The sequence below is a fragment of the Physeter macrocephalus genome, chromosome 11, assembly GCF_002837175.3.
Source record: "Physeter macrocephalus isolate SW-GA chromosome 11, ASM283717v5, whole genome shotgun sequence".
NCBI classification, from domain to species: Eukaryota; Metazoa; Chordata; class Mammalia; order Artiodactyla; family Physeteridae; genus Physeter; species Physeter macrocephalus.
This window is the reverse complement of record NC_041224.1, coordinates 67,602,830-67,623,406: the sequence shown is the minus strand read 5'-3', so window position 1 is coordinate 67,623,406 and position 20,577 is coordinate 67,602,830. Positions and strand designations below refer to the sequence as shown.

General features: G+C 39.4%; 1 protein-coding gene across 4 annotated transcripts in view; it reads right to left on the bottom strand.

Annotated features, from left to right (window-relative positions):
- The window catches only part of TSPAN3 (tetraspanin 3), a 38,636-nt gene that overhangs the window by 6,584 nt on the left and 11,475 nt on the right, over positions 1-20,577 (bottom strand). The window contains exons 2-7 of one of the 4 annotated variants that reach the window (XM_024128904.1): positions 18,418-18,609; positions 18,095-18,169; positions 16,450-16,551; positions 14,369-14,521; positions 14,021-14,104; positions 6,623-7,532 (exon numbers count right to left, since the gene is read on the bottom strand). In XM_024128904.1, coding sequence (XP_023984672.1) covers positions 7,440-7,532; positions 14,021-14,104; positions 14,369-14,521; positions 16,450-16,551; positions 18,095-18,169; positions 18,418-18,609 — 699 coding nt within the window. In that variant the 3' untranslated portion in view covers positions 6,623-7,439. Of the gene's footprint in view, positions 1-6,622; positions 7,533-14,020; positions 14,105-14,368; positions 14,522-16,449; positions 16,552-18,094; positions 18,170-18,417; positions 18,610-20,577 lie in introns of those variants that run through there. The other 3 variants (XM_028495362.2, XM_028495363.2, XM_028495364.2) reach the window with 3 other exon arrangements.

Sequence of the window (20,577 nt, the reverse complement as noted above, 5' to 3'; positions counted from 1 at the left end):
CCTGTGCTCCGCAACGGGAGAGGCCATAACAGTGAGAGGCCCACGTACCGCAAAAAAAAAAAAAAAAAAAAAAAAAAAAAAAGAAAAGAGAGAGAGGACTCAAACAAAGTAAGAAATGAAAAAGGATAAATAACCACCAAAATCACAGAGATACAAAAAATCGTTAAGAGAATACTATGAATAGTTATATGACAACAAATTGGACAACCTAGAATATAGACACATTTCTAGAAACATACAATCTTCCAATACCCAAAGTATCAACAAGGCTGTAGGAAAATGCAGAATTTCACATACTGCTAGTGGGAATATAAACTGGTATAACTTTTCTGAGGGTAACTGGATGTATCTAAAGGTACAAAGTAAACCACTACTAAGAATCTATCCTTGAGTCCATGCAAAGATGTAGAACACGGGGTAATGAAAGTGCTCTGGAACTAGATAGAGGAGGTGGCTGCACAATACTGTGAACGTACTAAATGCCACTGAGTTGTTCACTTTAAAATGTTAACTTTATGCTGTGTGAATTTCACCTCAATAAAGTTTTTTAAAATTAAAAAAACATTCTAAATGCCTGACAGCATGTGTACGAAGGTGTTCACTGCAGTGAGGCTGGAATCAACGAGTGCCTGTCCACTGAACATTGGTTAATCATACTATTACTGTATCTATGAAGCTAACAAAATGCAAGAACAAATTCTACAGTCTGATACAGGTAATAGTACACATTTTGCTGAGAAGAAAAAAAAGAGCACCTATAGAATAGAATTCATATAATAGCAAAGAGCAAAACCACAAACCACGACCAAGTCTGTTTCTGTATACATAGAGAAAAGTTTAGAAGGGTACACATCACTGCTAAACTTGCTTACCCGTGGGAACATTTTCCTTATAGGTGTCTGTATGGTTTACATTTTTTAAAGCACTATTACTTTTGTTAAAAAAATTAGGAACAACTTTTAAAAGGCAGTAAGATAGCTCTGATAGAATGAGAAGCAAAGACATCCCTGCAGCGACGAGTACAGCTAGAGCCAGGGACCAGGGCTCCTTGGAGAAACAATGATTCCAGGGCTGAGGGGAGGTGGGTACAAGATGAATCTGGAACATCTCGTTATGTAAGAAATTATAGAAGTGTTAAAAAAAATGTCGGGATGTAGGAGACAACTTGAAGGAGCTCCCACTGGTCACATCTGGAACTATTTAAGAACAAAAAACAAAAGGACAATAATGAATTACAGACCATTGAAAAAAAGAGAATCCATCAGTTCACAATGAATATAAAGAAGATATACAAAAATAAATAATTGGGGAAGAGGGAAGGAGGGCAGACTGGTAAATGAGGAAGGATTGCTGAAATGGAAAAACAGTATTTCACAATCATCATTTTAAGATGGAATCTAAAACAACAATCATCATAGGAAAGATTGAATCAGGCCAGAGTCAGCACTATTTGCTAAATCTAGGGAGAAGTTTGGTGAGGAGCAGAATATTTACATCGTCTTATATCTCCAGAGATTGCTTGAGTTGGAAGGGGAAAAACAATAATTATACCATGGAGAAAGTGGAAAACATCCTGTCCAGGTGTGCTAGGTATGAATTTGGAGCCTCTTAGCTCCAAACTTGCCTTCCTTGCCACACTGAAGCTGGGACTCTGCAAACTACATTTCTCTTTGCCAGCTGGACAACAGGGGCCTCTGAAGGGGAAAGCAGGGCTGGAAGAGACCATTAGTGTTTCAGTCTGGCCTGGATCCCAGCAGCATCCTCCACAGCGATTGTTCTTTACTCTCATGTCTCGGCAGGCACCTCCAGGGAGTTGATTCTGCAGCACAGGACAGGCAGCATGTTCCTGTTGGTCAGGCTTACAGGGCTCGGCCCTCCTCTGAGGTTCTAAGTTCCTTCCTTGTCTTCTCATCCCTTGATCCTCGGGGTGGTAGCTGTTTTCTATTCAGACGCTTTAGAGCTCTCTTCTTTCCCTTTTAGTCGTTAACTACCTCTTACTCAGTTAACAATTATTTATATTAAAGTTTTCCTATTTACATTTCCCCCTCACTGGACCCTGAATGATACACCAGGTGATCAAAATTAAGATCACCACTGAGGGGCAGATGACATTGTGCTTCCTGAGAGGACATATGACATAGTGTTCCAGCCACCTGGAATGCAAAACTCAATCTAATCTAATCAAGAGGAAACATCGGATAAACCCAAAATGAGCGGCATCATTTAAAAGGAGAAACTGTATTCTTCCAAAATGTCAATGTCATAAGTGACAAAACTACGGAAATGCTCCAGATTAAAGGAGACCAAAGAGACATGACAACTACCTATAATACTTGATCTTAGACCAGATCTAGAACTGGGTGGAGGTGAGGTTCTACAAAGGATATTGAGATCAATTAGAATGTGAATGGTATTTTAAACTATTTTATCACTGTTAAATGTACTGAATTTGATAACTGTATTGGGGTTGTTACAGAGTATCTTTATTCTCAGGGAATACCCGCTGAAGTATTAGAGCCAAAGGGCCATGATGCATGCACAGAGAGAGAATATATGCAAGAATACAAATGACAAATCAAATGGGGTAAATGTTACTCAGTGGATCTAAGTAAAGGATATTTGGGCCTTGTATGTACAATTCTTATTCCTGCAACTCTTTTGTAACTCTGCATTTCCAAATAAAATTAACTTTTTAAAAAAGGCAACAGGTTACAGCAGTAGTTCTCAGCCTTCACTGCACTCTGGACACCCCAGGCCACTTCCGAAGCTCTGGGACCCAGGCATCTGTAGTCTCAAAGTTCCCTGGGTGATTCCAATGTGCAGACAAGGGTGGGAAATACTGGTGCAGTGGGGGAGCTCACTCATTAAATTCAGACATAAAAAGTGGCTCTTTTGCCCTCCAGAGCAGCAGTCCCCAACCTTTGTGGCACCAGGGACCAGTTTTGTGGAAGATAATTTTTCCATGGACCGGGGGCGGAGGGGAATGGTTTCAGGATGATTCAAGCGCATTACATTTACTGTACACTTTATTTCTATTATTATTACATTGTAATATATAATGAAATAATTATACAACTCACCAAAATGCAGAATCAGCAGGAGCCCTGAGCTTGTTTTCACTTGCCACTCACTGACAGGGTTTTGACATAAGTCTGCAGGCAATTAATTTATTATGGTCTCTGTGCAGTCAAAGCTCTCTGCTAATGATAACCTGTACTTGCAGCCGCTAGCATCACCATCTCAGCTCCACCTCAGATCATCAGGCATTACATTCTCATAAGGAGCGTGCAACCTAGATCCCTTGCATGTGCAGCTCACAGTAGGGTTCGTGCTCCTATGAGAATCTAATGCCACCGCTGATCTGACAGGAGGTGGAGCTCAGGCGGTAATACGAGTGATGGGGAGCGTCTGTAAATACAGATGAAGCTTCACTCACTTGCCTACGGCTCACCTCCTGCTGTGCGGCCTGGTTCCTAACAGGCCATGGACCGCTACTGGTCTGTGGCGCAGGGGTTGGGGACCCCTGCTCTAGAAAATAAGCCCTGGGGATTAGGGTCTCAGGGTAACACAAACTCCTAGTCTCAGCACCATGTGGTATGGCAGAGACCCTGAAGACCCTGAAGCAGGTAGAAGGTGAATTTGTATGGCCCTGGTCAACATGGAGAGATTACCCATCCAGAGGTTCCCAAAGGAAAAAGGCATTTCCATGACTATGACAGGTATTAAGCACAACTTAAAGCTGGCAGGAATTAGAATGGTTTAAATGGCCCCAGAGCTACCATCTCCCCTTGTCTTTTTGGCCTCACTGTTAGCATGGTCGATTTGGGTCCAGCCAACAGAGCACAGGAGAGGATGCTGCTCTCTCTCATCAGGCAAGCCAGGGAATGAGTGAGGGACAGCGGTGTGGAATTAGTCTCTTGGGCAAGGTCAAGGAGTGGGTTACCAATTGGCATATTTTCCCAAAGCATTTTCCTACTGTGGAGGCTCAGCTAGGTAGGTCAACGCAGAAAGAGCTGAGGGCAACCCACATCACAGTCCAGCTATTGCTCACCTCAGCTCCAACCTGTGATAGGGTAGCCATAGAACAGTACACATGGAAAACTGGAAGCCAGGCTGGGGAGAGACAGGACTGGGGAATGGGCAAGGTGGTAGTCAAAGTTCACAAAGACAAGCAAAACATTCTTGCCCAACGTGCAATGGGTAGGAACAAGAGATGCGATGGGTCAAGAGAACATAGCAAATCTCCTACAGTTCTCTAAAATCAGGCATGTTTTGGTTAACTTCCACTTTGTGAACAGAAGTTAGTTTTTACTCCTCTCCTTTCTCACATCATCTCCATTTTCAGGCAACTCACCAAAATGCAGAATCAGCAGGAGCCCTGAGCTTGTTTTCACTTGCCACTCACTGACAGGGTTTTGACATAAGTCTGCAGGCAATTAATTTATTATGGTCTCTGTGCAGTCAAAGCTCTCTGCTAATGATAACCTGTACTTGCAGCCGCTAGCATCACCATCTCAGCTCCACCTCAGATCATCAGGCATTACATTCTCATAAGGAGCGTGCAACCTAGATCCCTTGCATGTGCAGCTCACAGTAGGGTTCGTGCTCCTATGAGAATCTAATGCCACCGCTGATCTGACAGGAGGTGGAGCTCAGGCGGTAATACGAGTGATGGGGAGTGTCTGTAAATACAGATGAAGCTTCACTCACTTGCCTACGGCTCACCTCCTGCTGTGCGGCCTGGTTCCTAACAGGCCATGGACCGCTACTGGTCTGTGGCGCAGGGGTTGGGGACCCCTGCTCTAGAAAATAAGCCCTGGGGATTAGGGTCTCGGGGTAACACAAACTCCTAGTCTCAGCACCATGTGGTATGGCAGAGACCCTGAAGACCCTGAAGCAGGTAGAAGGTGAATTTGTATGGCCCTGGTCAACATGGAGAGATTACCCATCCAGAGGTTCCCAAAGGAAAAAGGCATTTCCATGACTATGACAGGTATTAAGCACAACTTAAAGCTGGCAGGAATTAGAATGGTTTAAATGGCCCCAGAGCTACCATCTCCCCTTGTCTTTTTGGCCTCACTGTTAGCATGGTCGATTTGGGTCCAGCCAACAGAGCACAGGAGAGGATGCTGCTCTCTCTCATCAGGCAAGCCAGGGAATGAGTGAGGGACAGCGGTGTGGAATTAGTCTCTTGGGCAAGGTCAAGGAGTGGGTTACCAATTGGCATATTTTCCCAAAGCATTTTCCTACTGTGGAGGCTCAGCTAGGTAGGTCAACGCAGAAAGAGCTGAGGGCAACCCACATCACAGTCCAGCTATTGCTCACCTCAGCTCCAACCTGTGATAGGGTAGCCATAGAACAGTACACATGGAAAACTGGAAGCCAGGCTGGGGAGAGACAGGACTGGGGAATGGGCAAGGTGGTAGTCAAAGTTCACAAAGACAAGCAAAACATTCTTGCCCAACGTGCAATGGGTAGGAACAAGAGATGCGATGGGTCAAGAGAACATAGCAAATCTCCTACAGTTCTCTAAAATCAGGCATGTTTTGGTTAACTTCCACTTTGTGAACAGAAGTTAGTTTTTACTCCTCTCCTTTCTCACATCATCTCCATTTTCAGGCAGGACAGATTTGCACAATATTTAGGCATCTCAAAATTGATGGATCCAAAACTGAACATGAACTCATGTCCCTAGATGTGGTGCTTACTGGCTCCATATCTCTGCAACAATTCTGTTTCCTCAGTTGAGTGAGCCAGAAACCTGGGACTCATTCTAGACTCCTTCCTTCCTCTCCCTTCTCTCTGCCCCATGGCCAATCAATGATCAAATTCTGCCGTTCTCCGTGACCCCTAATTCCTCCTGAGTCCACGCCCCACACCACCTCCATCAACAGGGCCCCACCCAAAAAGCCCTCGAGCTCTCTCCTAAACTACTACATCCACCTCACTGAGGCCTCGCATGGCCCCTTTAGCCCATCCCCACAGCTACAGGGACGCCTATGACAGGTCCGCCTGCACCACTACCATATTCACACATGGCTGCTTCTACCTTCAAGTAAAATCTGACTTCCACAGGATGTCATGTAAGACCCTAGAGGACCTGGGCTTTGCCAATTTAACTTCTTTTCGTTGTATTTTAAGCCCCAGGCACAATGAGTTACTTGTAGCTCCCTGCACACTCCATCCCATTTCACATTCCTGTGTACCCTCTCCCACAAAGCCTATTCAACCTCTGGGCTTGGGCCTCTCCTCCAGGAAGTTGCCTCTGACCTCTCCAGGCACCTCCTTTGGGCTCCCATTCTTTTACCACTACAATCACTGCACTGTATGGAAATTATCTGCTTCTGTATGTGTCTCTGATACTAGCATTCCACATTCCTTGAAGAAGAGGACAGCACCATCACTGTATCCCCAATGCCATGCACACAGTAGGTGCTCCATATTTGTAGGATATACTGGACTGAAAAGCATCTGTAGTTTTTTGAATATCAAGGCCTTTAGAATTTAGCAACAGATATAATTAAAACACATGCAAAGCATAATGAACTGCAGATAGCACCAACATTTAAAACATACTGCTGCTCTGGAATTGAAGTATCTCCAAATAATTAAAAACTACATGTTGAGGGGGTGATACAGAGTTTATTGAATTAGATTTTTCTATTTACAACTGAGATCACATCTACATACTATTTTGCTAGTCTACATGGGTACATTATTTCTAACGAGTTTAGACTTACGATGAATGGGCTCAATCATACAAAAAAACACACGCACACACTCACACTAATTGTTTTAAAACAGTAGTGCATACATTACACTCCTCCTATAAAGCCAGCTTTGATTAAAAACAGCTAGTTTCAAAGATCAGTCTGATTTTGAAGATGAACCAAGATACACGCTGTATGATTCTAAAATCTATTTTAGCCATTTTGTACAGTTGCTATCTTACTGAACTATAGTATATATTTTTTAAAAGGACACTGATGAGGGGCACCATCTGGTATAAACTTTAACCAGACAGCTGACTGTCTCCCCCTCCCCCCAAAAACCTTTGGCCAAGAGTTCTCCATTGTGAAGACTGAAAGGACCCGGTGATACTTCAGCAGCAGTCCCATTACTGCTTGGAGGTAACAGAAGCAGGCTCATGTCCGCCTTTAATTCTACCACACTACGCAACTCGCAAATGGTTCTGAGATTAGAACATTTACCACCGTACTTAAACATTTACGGACATGGAGAGTCAGCTAGAACAGGAGAAAAGAAACTCACAGGTGGGTAGGTAAGAAGGTGGACACGTGAAGAGCCAAACTGCTCTGTCCGACACCTGTGTACGTGTGCTTTAACTAAATGAACTCAGGAGGCCAATAGCAGTGGACCTGCTCAATTCACCTTGCAAATCAGAACAAGACTAAAAAAGCTCAGGTTTGAGTTTTCTACTATGCATAGGTTCCACCGGTGATGAGCAGCTCATAAGCAGGATCTCTACTCCTTCTGCACAATACGATGCAGGCACACAGCATGCCCAGCAGCTGTGGGAAGAAAACAACAATGGAAAAAAAAAAAAAAAAAGGCTGAAAACCCTCTTACAGCAAGTGCATATTTCTTTGTTGGCAATGGAACTGTTTCTAAGTTCTCAAATCATCAAAAAAGCACTAACAGTAACGGAAGCAATTTCAAATGCATACATTATCTTTTTAGGAACTAGATAACCAAGTTTTAGCTTCCCTGCTTCACACCTAAGAACAATTTGTGAAGCCAGCAGAGAATCAAGTCTCTCCTAGTGCCATTCCCACCTCAATCTAGAGCAGTGCTGTACGAAAGAACTTTCTGCAATGATGCAAACAGTCTATAATGAGCTGTCAAATATGGCAGCCACTAGCCACGTGTGGCTACTGAGCACTTGAAATGTAACTAGCGCAACTAAGGAGTTGCAATTTTTATTTTATTAAAATTAATTTAAATTTAGACATATGTGGCTAGTGGCTACAATACTGAACAGCAAAGGTCTAGGGAGTGGAATGATCAAGACTATGTATGGTGAGCAAATTTAATGGTGGTGTTTTTAAGCATCTGGATTTGGGGGAGATAAACTTTATAACAAACCACAAAGTGAAAAGCCCATTACATGAGTAGCCCAAAAGCCCTATGGGGGAAAACCAATCCTGATACCAAAAAGTATAGCTCAAAGGTTTTTGTTCCACAATTATTTACTATTTTTGAAATCTAGGTTTGGCTCTGTGGTATTATTATACATATTACTTTTTAAAGGTCGCTCTTCCTTCATCATTTTATTTTAATAAGGCCTAATCCTTCTGTGGTAGCAAACTGGAATAGTAGTGCCATGTTATTTTGGATAAGCGAGAGGATTAAGCTGGATTAAAGAGAAACGATTCTAGAATTTTTGACCTGGCTTCTTACAAAATATAAACAGGTACTAAAGAGCTAAATAAATTAATTTGCTGCTCTAACTTTTCATACAGTGAAAGGTCTCAGTTATTTGATTTTTAAAGGGCAGGGCCCTCTGTACATATGGGGTCAATCTAATTTCAACAAAGTGTACCCGATCCATAAACAAGACTCTCAAAGTCTGAAGTGGAAGATTACTAATGAGACACATGTACAGAGAAAAAGGATGTCCTCAAACTGAATTCTCCAAGATAAAGTCACACTCTCCAATTTCTGCCCTTATTTATTAGCCTCTATTCTACCCATTCAGGATATATACTTGCTGCTTGAATTCATCAGTTTCATTATATCAATATTTGCTGAGTGCTTACTAGTGCAAAGCACCTTAAAGACATTTTAAAAGTGTATATTGTTGAAAGTTTACTAAATATCTTAAGCCAATTCTAGACATGTTTAGTATCTAATTCCTAAAGAAATACATTTCCATTCACTGTACAGCAAAACATTCTTAGAACAGCTATAAGATCAAACACAATTATGTTCCCAGGCAATGTTAAATTGAGCAATAAAAATGCTAAGCTCTGAAGTTACTGATTAGCTTGGGGAAAAGATCTCTTCCCATCCCCACTTCCTCACATTCCTTTCAGTTGGTTAACTTCTACCGAAGGAGTCAGCATTCTCAAAATGGGGTCTGAAATAAGTATCCTTTTTTTCCTGACTTTAATTTCAATTAAATCAACTTGCACTGATTTAAAAACAATTAAATAAACTTGATAAAACCCTACTCATGCTTGGAAATGAGTCTGTTTAAGAACATTAAATACTACAATTTAAAAACAAAAACATTAAGCACTACACAATAACTTCTTATAGTGCAAACCTCATCACTAAGTATTACAGGTCCACTTCCAAAGCTTTGCTATACTAAAATCTCATCAATTATTGAAATTTTCCAAAAACAGATTTTAAAATATCACACAAATATTTTAGCTCCAGTGTGATTTCTTACAACGAAACTTTCCCCTGTAGTAGTCACATCATGAGAACTAATCTACACTTAGTCCAAATATAACACCCAGCAACTGCAAAAAATGATTAGTAAATACATAGGCAAGTGGTGATTAAAAAAACTGCCAAGGACTAAAATGCTCTATGATACACTAGGTAGGTGGCATTATGGGGAAGTAGGTATTTTATACAAGGTAATTAGAACTGCACACTGAAAACACTCTTTTCTGAGAAAAATTTAGAAATACCTATCAAAAAGTCATCCATATTCTCGGACCCCTCAATTTTATGACTACAAATTTTTTGCTACAGACTTTGCCCATATATACAGAGGATATTCACTACTTGCATTTCTGTAATAGCAACACTTCCATAAGTGCCCATTAATGCAGATTAGATAAATTATGAAGTATGTCCAAAAAACGGAATCCTATATTGCCACAGTAGCATATTGTTTTTAAGAAGGTACAAAAGGTTACATATCATATATTATATGTAACCTTTTGTACCTTTTATGATACTTTTGAAATGATAAAATTTTAGATATGGAGGACAGATTAGTGGTTACCAGGGTATGGGGGAGGGGGCATAGGACAGAGGTGGGTGCAATTATAAAAGAGTATCAGGCAGACACTCGTAGTGTTGCAACTGTTCAGTATTTTGACTATGGTGATGGATACAAGAACCAAACAGGTCATAAAGTTGTACAGAATTGAATACATAGAAATGAGAAATCTAAAAAAAATCAGTGGATTGTATCAGGGCCAATATCCTGGTTGTGATATATAATAGTTTTGCAAAATGTTAACCACTAAAGGAAACTGAGCAAGGCATACAGGATTCTGTCTGCATTGTTTCTCAAAACTGGAGGTTGCATACAATTATCTTAAGAAAGAAAGGTAGAAAATTGCATCCTATAAGCTTCTATTTGCATAAAAAATAATTATGTGCTTGTCGAACCACAAACTACTTCTGGAAGGATATACAGGAAACTGGGAACAGTGGTTGCCTCTGCAAGGAGGGACTCGAGAACTGGGGTCAAGACTTGAGAGGGAGGCTTACCTCTTACTAAATTTGTATCTTTGAAGAAAATTTTATCAAATGGGTTTTTCAATTAAGAAATTTTCAAAAAGTTAACAATTAAGATTAATTTCCCCAAAATTAAAAAAAAAATCTTAGCCACTCAAGAATTAGCTTCCCAAGCTTTGGTTTTAAGTTTTTAAGGAAGAATTACTTGAAGTACTTTTTTTAAATGACTGTCAGAATCAAGCCACTCAGTTTTAACTATCTGGGGGCCCAATCTGAAGTGCTATTCATTTATGTATTTTAACTCATTTTAATGAATTAAAATAGAAGTCAGAAGAGGCAGGAAGGAAATAACAGTCTCAACCTCCTTCACACTTGGCATACAGACCAGAAAAAAGCAACAGGGCCTTGGGAACCAGTTCTCTATGAAATTTTGCTTTCGATCATTCCATCTTAAGGACATGCCAACGTTGTGAGACTCCAAAGACTGACAATTCCCATTTTCCCCATACTGCCTTTGCAGAGAGCCTTACCCACAGCTGACACTTAAGAGCTTGCCAAATCAAAACCTAGATTTTATTATTATCACCAGACTGTTGAAATATAAAATTTATAGCTGATCATTTGTTCATTTAAGAGGCTGGCTACTCTCAAAGAAGTGATATATCTTGCTTATTCAGAAACTAACAGTATAATGGGTGTAGCAAAATTTTTAAAATCTCATTCTCTTATAGTTTTCAGGTTCTTCTTTCTTGGTAATTTTGGTCCTACCCAAACCTAGACCACTTAACAAGACTAGAACAAGGGTGAGCAGATGTTTCATAAAGGGCAATACAATAAATATCTTAGGCTTTGTGAACCAAGAGACAAAATTGGTCTCTGCTGCAACTATTCAACTCTGTCACCATAACACAAAAGCAGTCACGGACAATACATAAAATGTGTGGGGCTCACACAAAAAGAGGTGGTGGGCTAGACTGGCCCACTGATGACCAACACTCAAACAAGAGGCTTTTACTGGTAAATTAAGTTTATGAGAAAATTTCTTCTTAAATTCACCTTTATGCCTTAGAACATCAATGAAATGTAGCTTAATAGTTAGTACCACAAATCACACTCAGAATCAAAGGAGACAACGCTTAAATATTTTTGATACTCACAACACTACCAAAAATCAATCAATCTTTCCCATTATTTAAAATTGAATTTCCTGTGATAGCTCTTAGAGCTTCCCCACTTTAGAACCTGAAGAAAAGTGCTAATCATTTTTCAATGCTATTACATTGTGTATTCTAACCAGCTTAAGTGTCAATCTGCTGTCAGATTTCATAACAGAATTTAGGAATTTAATCTTCTGAGAATCTTAATTCTTCAATTTGTAATTGGAGGCAGAGTACACATGGAGACGGGGTTCAAGCTTTAGTGATGGTCGTAACCCATGCTATCCTTGCTCTCCCTCATTTTCATGGCCTTTAAAACCAGGGACTGGAGAATCTCTAAGCATCCTTCTAACTCTTTCTCTATCAGGATAAGTATACAAGCATAAAAGCTCCCTGCTCTTTTGAGTTGTTTCTGCCTTCATTCAGGTTTTCCACACACATGGCACCAATCTACATCAGATTTTGAATATCAAAAGTTTAAACATTTATAGGTACTCTTAGAAAAAAAAGTAGAAAATTCTTTTATTTCAAATGGATGTTTTTCCCTTTAAAACCAGTTTTTAAACTTTCAAAACCACTAGGTTTTGAGGCTATAAAAGCTCTGAATCCCTGACTTAGTTTTGCTGAACTGAAAACATCAAAGCTTTATCAGCCATTATTTAAGTCAGGGTGATTTAAATATAAAATGCATATGAGAAGGCATACTTAAGAGACTAGTTAGAATATTTATTAGCCCCCACTAAAAAATATTTAATGAAGAAATATGTGGCTGGTTAATAAGCTTAACTAGATGAGGGACATATCTAAAGTGTTGATTTTCATCAGTCTTCTATATACATGTTGCACATTTCATGATCAAAAGCACCATACAGTTCTAAAGCTTTTTTTTTGCTGCATGCTAATACATGCAGCTTTATTACCACACATAAAATCATTAAAAATGCACAGATCAGGATTTCACTTGGGAAAAGAGACCTCCCTCATGTTTCATTATTTTTAGCTAAATGAATGTGTTTATACAAAGAAAATATGAAGTACACCCCTGCTGATCAACAGATTACTGCTATGCTGAGCCACAAAGTAAATGCTTAGAAGGGCAGAGACCATAGCAAATAGAGCTCGGCTTTTTAATGAATCATTTCAGAGCTCTCTGAATATGAGCAAAGTAAACATTCACCCTTTTGCCATTTTATAAGGCACTTCCTGTTCAATACACTAGTTTCTGTTCAAATATACAGAGAGCAGACAAGCCAAGCAACTTACATAAAACTAGCAATTATGTTGGTTTATCTAACAATTAAATCATATCAAAACTTTCTTAAAGTAGATTCTCTAGACCTGAAGCATGTTTCAAGAACATACTAAAAGAACACTAAAGAACACTCTGAGAACTAGATCTGATGCAAAGGATTTTCAATCATTTTCAAATAGTTGTAATATTCCTCTAACAGAATCCCTAAGATATAATGTATATACCCGAGAAACTAGGAATGTAGATTATACTGGGCAGAAAAATAGCCATCTTTCTTACTTGTTTTTTTATGTGGGTATGAGGGATAAAGGATGTGTATGGGGTTTTTTTTTGATAAAGTGACAGGTAATTAAAACAATTACCAGCTACTTTGTACAGCTATTATTAAGGGGGAAAAAGACTGTTTTCACTGGTAGGAGCTGGGACAAGTCCCCTTAGCTACCAGAAAGACATGGTACATTTCCAAATATGTCAAGTGGTGTAACAGACTTCTTGATGACAGTCCTTCTAAAAAAACTAACAGACTTCTTGATGACAGTCCTTCTAAAAAAACTAACAGACTTCTTGATGACAGTCCTTCTAAAAAAACTAAGTCCACAATACAAGGGAGGCTAGAACCTCAGTTTTTAATTAAAGGTCTTTCCTGTAAAGTGATAAAATTGCTCCTGTTACTGTAAGAGACTAGAGTAGTGCCACTAGTCTTGATTTATGTATATGAACATATAAAACCCTTGACGACAGAGAAGCAAAAAATGGAAGGAGAAATTTTAAAAAGATTAAAATAAAACTTTCCATTTCCAAGATAAAATACAGTAGTTTGATTTTTTTTTTTAATTCTGTGAAGTTCTACTGAAGCACCTCCCAAGAATACATTATGACAACAGTTTGTATTTTGAACAGGTCACTCACTAATCAAGTCAAGAAAATAAGATAAGGAGTCCCCTCGCACATGGTTCCCGCATCCAGATCTCTGGTTTCTGGGACCATTCTGGGTCTATGTCTAGAGACAGGAAATGGAAGATGCTGGAAACTGGTGTCTGGTACCTCAATCACCTCCAAGTTATCTATATACACAAAGATTAACTGCACTTAGTGATTAAAACCATTCAGGGTTGACATCAGAGAATCAGTACACTCTGAAAACTCCTTGGCTAGCTGTGCTTACCTGAATAGCTGCAAATGCCAGTGCTGCCCAGATAACATGCATCATGATTTCTTGTAGCTTCTTCACAACTAGAGCCTCACACCCCTAAAACACCCAAAGTCATCCTCATTAGTCTTTTTAAAAAGTGAAAGCTGCAAGGTCACATATTACTACTCACTGGCAGAAATGGAAATGACAGAAACTAAAAGAGGGAAAAAAGATAATGCATTTGAAAATAATTTATATTAAAATTAAATGGCATTAAAGACAAGTAAAAGAAGGTAGAAAAGAAGTTCCAGGTAGAGATAATTCACCAAGAAAAAAAGCTACCAGGCTAGATTCAAGTGTTGGCCAAGAAACTGAACTTACCTCGGCATAGAGGTCAGAGGGGTGGGCCAGACTGCCATTACAGCTGCTGGCGGTCTCTATGCAACAGCTAAGAGGGACACTCTGGTTTTTGGTTTCTTTGAACCAGTCTGTATTTTCCCAGTCTGAATAGTTGTGAATTCCACAACAATGCAGCTAACAAAGAGAACAGAGATATTACTCGTCACAGAACACATACCCCTGTGCTGAACTTTAGAGTTCCATGCACTGAAGAGCTTTAAGCTACTTTTAGACCAGTGATGTCCAACAGAACTTTCTGCAATGATAGAAATGTTCTGTGTCTGTATGCTCAGTATGGTAGCACCTAGCCACACGGGGCTACTGAGCAATTAAAATGTGGCTAGTGTGACTAAGGAACTGAATTTTTAATTTTAATTTAAATAGCCACATGTAATTAGTGGCTCTAGAACCTCCATTTGAGAAATCATATTGCCCACAAGGGGTAGTTTATAGCTAAGAAAAATCTTTACACTTTGCCTGTTAAATATCTAATCCTGAGTTAACTATTATTTCCAATGACAAAGTATTTAAAATATTTTGTCTGAAATGTCTGGGATTTACTTTAAGTTAATCTAGCAAATGATATGTGGGAGTAATAGATGAAACAAGATTGACAAAAAGCTGACAAACCAGTCTGTATTTTCCCAGTCTGAATAGTTGTGAATTCCACAACAATGCAGCTAACAAAGAGAACAGAGATATTACTCGTCACAGAACACATACCCCTGTGCTGAACTTTAGAGTTCCATGCACTGAAGAGCTTTAAGCTACTTTTAGACCAGTGATGTCCAACAGAACTTTCTGCAATGATAGAAATGTTCTGTGTCTGTATGCTCAGTATGGTAGCACCTAGCCACACGGGGCTACTGAGCAATTAAAATGTGGCTAGTGTGACTAAGGAACTGAATTTTTAATTTTAATTTAAATAGCCACATGTAATTAGTGGCTCTAGAACCTCCATTTGAGAAATCATATTGCCCACAAGGGGTAGTTTATAGCTAAGAAAAATCTTTACACTTTGCCTGTTAAATATCTAATCCTGAGTTAACTATTATTTCCAATGACAAAGTATTTAAAATATTTTGTCTGAAATGTCTGGGATTTACTTTAAGTTAATCTAGCAAATGATATGTGGGAGTAATAGATGAAACAAGATTGACAAAAAGCTGACAATTTTGAGGTGAGTTTATGGATACAAAGATCTACTGTATGATTCTCTCTACCTTCAGGTATGTTTCAAATTGTCTACAATAATTTTTTTTTAATGGTTTTGTCTGTTATCCTTTCTGGTCTTGCTTTCTCAAGGTTTATGAAGACTTCTCACCTCCTCTAAAGCCCATCTGGATGCTGAACTTTCCTGTGACACGTACCTCTCTTCCACTATCACCTCTTTAGCTAATTATTTTTAAGGGAAAATCAGATGCTTCTTATCTGGCTGTGACTAGGTAATGGTGGAAAAAAAAACTTTTCAAGGGCGAAGGTAAGATTATCGGACTTGGACTTCCCTGGTGGCGCAGTGGTTAAGAATCCGCCTGCCAATGCAGGGGACATGGGTTCAAGCCCTGGTCCAGGAAGATCCCACATGCCGTGGAGCAACTAAGCCTGTGCGCCACAACTACTAAGCCTGCGCTCTAAAGCCTGCAAGCCACAACTACTGAGCCTGTGAGCCACAACTACTGAGCCCACGTGCCACGACTACTGAAGCCCGAGTGCCTAGAGCCCGTGCTCCACAATAAGAGAAGCCACCTCAATGAGAAGCCCGTGCTCCTCAAGGAAGAGTAGCCCCTGCTCGCCGCAACTAGAGAAAGCCCGTGCACAGCAACAAAGACCCAAGGCAACCAAAAAATAAATAAATAAATTTATATTTAAAAAAATAGCACTGATCATTTAGTTTAACAACTCATGTGTAGCTGCACTTGGAAAAAAAAACATTATTGGACTCTTCATGAAGCTAACCATGGCTGTAAATGTATACTGCTAATTTACATAGTAACAGAGTTAAGTTTAATGTTTGCTCAACAGTGATTGGTCCTCAAAAACAAATTAGCCTCAGAAGAACTCACCTGTCTCTGTACATAATCAATAGCCCGGCTAGCAGCATCAGGGTTGGTTCCATTGTAGGTTTTATATACTTTCTGAATGCTGCGATCAACCTCATTTTCCACCTAAATCAAAACAAAGAATTCAGTCCCTCAAAAATACTGGTAGAAGTAACATTAGTCAAGGCTCCAGCTAAAATGCCCTAATGGCATGTGTGCAAAGTGGCAAGATATTTCTGTGAATTTCTTGTAAGAAAAACGTTTCCTCCCTTCCTGCCTCCATGTAGATTCAGGTAAAACTTCAGACATATTATATCACACAGATTAAAAGAAATTACAGAGAAGATTGTGTGCAAGATGGCAGGCTACCAATTTATTCAAGAGGGAGAAAGCAGTTGAGCCTTGAGATAGGTGTCCTAACTTATAAACAGACCATCTTCTTTTTCAAATAAGTTTTCAGTGGGTTCTCAGAAGACCTACTCATTTTCCTTTCCTAAAGGAGGTAAAAATTAAACAACTTAAAAAGCCCCCACAAGATACTTTTGGGACAAATACCAATATTATTCCCATTTTACTTATTTAACGTTTAATTAGACTTGGGCAAATATGTAAAAGTAATCAGCAGGTTAAAAAAAAAAATCAGTCCTTAGAAGTGGCACCTTATGAAGAGCTGCAGTTCAATGTATGTGAATGAGAAGACAGGAAATAAACTCTTCATAATGTATTGCCAAGTGGCAACTAAAGTGTCATTTAATAAAGTTTGCTTGTACCAGATTCTCCTTACCCTTCTAAGATGATTAGACCTATTTTGTAATTTTATCAGTGATGTGGTAAGACTATAAAATTGATAACCAGATCATAGGTAGGGGCATAATCCACTGCATTCTTTTTTTGGCATAGTTGTCTCTGGTACCTTATGTAGCAATGGTTGAATATTAAATTGGCATATCATGCCTTTGACTCAAAATCATAAGAGAATAACCCTACTAGGAGAATAACCCTACTATGCCTTTATAATAGCTCTATAGTTATCCCCAAATTAATTTAAAGCAGCCTGTTTAGCCTTAAATGGTACTGTAGATGGAAAGCAAAAGCAGGCAAAAATACAAAAGGAAAGGGGAAAGGAAAGAAGAAGAAATGACCAGAAAAGAGGAAAGACGGGCAAGAAGGGAGTGGCTGGCAATAGTTGCCTTAGTGTTTGAGTTGGTAGGACCCCTTTTTCCTCAGGAACAAGTTGCAGGATTACAACTCCCAATCACCTTTTTCTATGTCCAGGACCAACGCATTTTTTTTTAAAAGAGGCAATAGAAAATGAAATCCTCAGTTTAGTTCTTCTAAACAGAAATCTGGGAATCTATATAGGGAATCTATAGGCTGAGGAAATTTGAACAAAGTTCTCAGCTGACCAACTATTCATTTGCAGATCATCCTATGGTCATTTAAAGAAAACTACCTACAAACTAGGACAGTAGTAGAATTAACACTTTGCTATATTAAATGAGACTAGAAGTCCTGACATATAATTTCTAATTATCCTTACATTTTCAAAGCAGTGGCTAAACTGAAGTCAGGCAAAAGAAAATGTTTACTCTGAAAATGAGTCTGTTCTATTTCACTTGAAACACTTAAGCTACCTTTTAAAACATATACATTCCAGTAGACAACATACCTTTGCTCTGTAAACATATCCCAAAACCACTACAACAACTTCTGTGACAAAAACCAAGAGTAGGATGATGACAAACTGTAAGGAAAATGTAAGGAAACATTGTCAAAAATTAAATATAAATGAAAAATAACTCTAAATACTCTCTCGATAAAAAGCAATTATCTGAGATAACTGCTAGAAGTTTAAGACAAGTGCTAATTCTGTTCCAATTATAAAGAGAGTCAAAGAGAAAATGGAGTTTCATGCTCAATTCAAGCAAGTAATACAAATGAATATTCCCACATACTACGACGACACATGGGATCAGTGAAGAGCTAACTTACCGTGGCAAGTCCACAGCGGCTTTCCCGGATTGTGGCACAGCAGCCAATTAGCCCAATAATGAAGAGCAGGGCTCCTACAGCTATGATCACCACAGCAGGGATGAGAGTGTACACATCCTCAAAGAAGTGGTCATAGTCGTCGTAAGTGATGAAGACATAGGCTCCCACATAGCATAAAATGCCAGCTGCTCCCTGTAGAAAACAAGGTCAGAGCGCTGGTAAAATTCTCCAACCCCTGCTGGTAAAAAGCCCCACTATTTCTTAGCATGTTATAACTCAAAGAGATTTTCCACCACTTTTAAATCTCTTTGTAGACGTTTTTTCTGTGAAGCTGAAAATTATTCATTAGTAAGAGCGTTTCCTTACTAAAGTTGTAAAGTTTTCCAAGCTCCATCTACTTTTCGATAACTGCTGGTTCATCTAGGACCAAGAAACCATGAATCCAGTAAGTAAGACTGATGACAAGAATGAAAACACACACACATCCCAAAGGGCTTCTGTAGCTCAATTACATGTCCAATAAGGGTCAGCGTGGAGGTGGGGACTGCCCCCAACAAATGGGGAAATCGGGTACAAGTGGCAAAGGCAGGATCTGAACCCAGGCAACGTGACTCCAGAATCTGCATTTATAATCTCCATCTAATGACTTGGGGAAAGAAAATACGGTAGCAACTAATAACCATGATACCCGTATCTAAAACATTTGCTGGCCTAGTTGAGACTATGAAATTTACCATTTTCATAGCTAGAGGGCTACATTACTAAAGAACTGTACAAACCCTTAGGTCTATTTATTCTTTAGAATCGTGTTTCTCAAACTACATGAATAGGAATCACCTGAAGATCTTATTAAACTGCAGACTGATTCAGCAGGTCTGGGGGTGGGGCCTGAGATTCTGCATTTCCAACAAGCTCCCAGGTAATGCTGATGCTGCTGATTCTTGAACTACACTTTGAGTAACAAGGTTTTACAGCACCTAAAGGGAAAATGAATGCAGAAAGTCATGGAACAGCTGCTGCTCCAGACACATGCTCCAGTTACAGAGTTTTACATACATTTTCCTCTTAGCATTGTCAATTTTGCTATCATTATGTACCAGCACAATACTGACAGCCCAATGCTGCTTGCTTTTATGTGAATGAGCAAATACAGTGTGAGGTTAAGTGTTAAAACATTTGGTTTAATGAATTATCATTTATAGAGCACTTTGAGACATTCACACGAAAAGAATTATTTCACCATTCTTCAAAATTTTAACACATAAATCATTAATCTTCAAACTAGAAAAGAGCCTCCACAATGATACCGGAAATATCGTTAATTCCTCTCAACCTGGAAACTCAGTTTATTTCTTAAGTCTGTGGGACCCTGTAAGCTTAGGCGTCATCAGTATATTTTCATATACCAGGCCAATAGAATCATTCAGATCTGGAAGAAAAAGACCTCATTTATGGAAAGTTGAGAAAGTAAGTTGATTTTTTAAAAAAAATAATAATGAACTTTTAAAAAGAGAAGACACGACTAGAATAATGGAGGCAATTAAAAAAACCATATTCTTTTTTTGAAGTTTTTAAAAATTTTTATTTATTTTATTTTATTTATTTTTGGCTGCATTGGGTCTTTGTTGCTGCGCGCGGGCTTTCTCTAGTTGCAGTGAGTGGGGGCTACTCTTCGTTGCAGTGTGCAGGTTTCTCATTGTGGTGGCTTCTCTTGTTGCGGAGCACGGGCTCTAGGTGCGCGGGCTTCAGTAGTTGCGGCTCGCCGGCTCAGTAGTTGTGGCTTGCAGGCTCTAGAGCGCAGGCTCAGTAGTTGTGGCACATGGGCTTAGCTGCTCCACAGCACGTGGGATCTTCCTGGACCAAGGCTCGAACCCGTGTCCCCTGCATTGGCAGGCAGATTCTTAACCACTGCGCCACCACGGAAGTCCAAAAAACCATAATCTTTTAAAACTCTCCCCTGGCTTTCAAGAGGCCCCACTGCTGGCTTTCTTCCTATTTCTCTCACTGCTTGCTCTCTCATTCTCTTCATGGACTCTTCTTTACCAGACAAATGTTAGTAATCTCCAGGGTTCTACCTTCAGCCCTATTTATTTATTTATTTATTTATTTATTTTTTTTATTTTTTTTTTTGCGGTACGCGGGCCTCTCACTGTTGTGGCC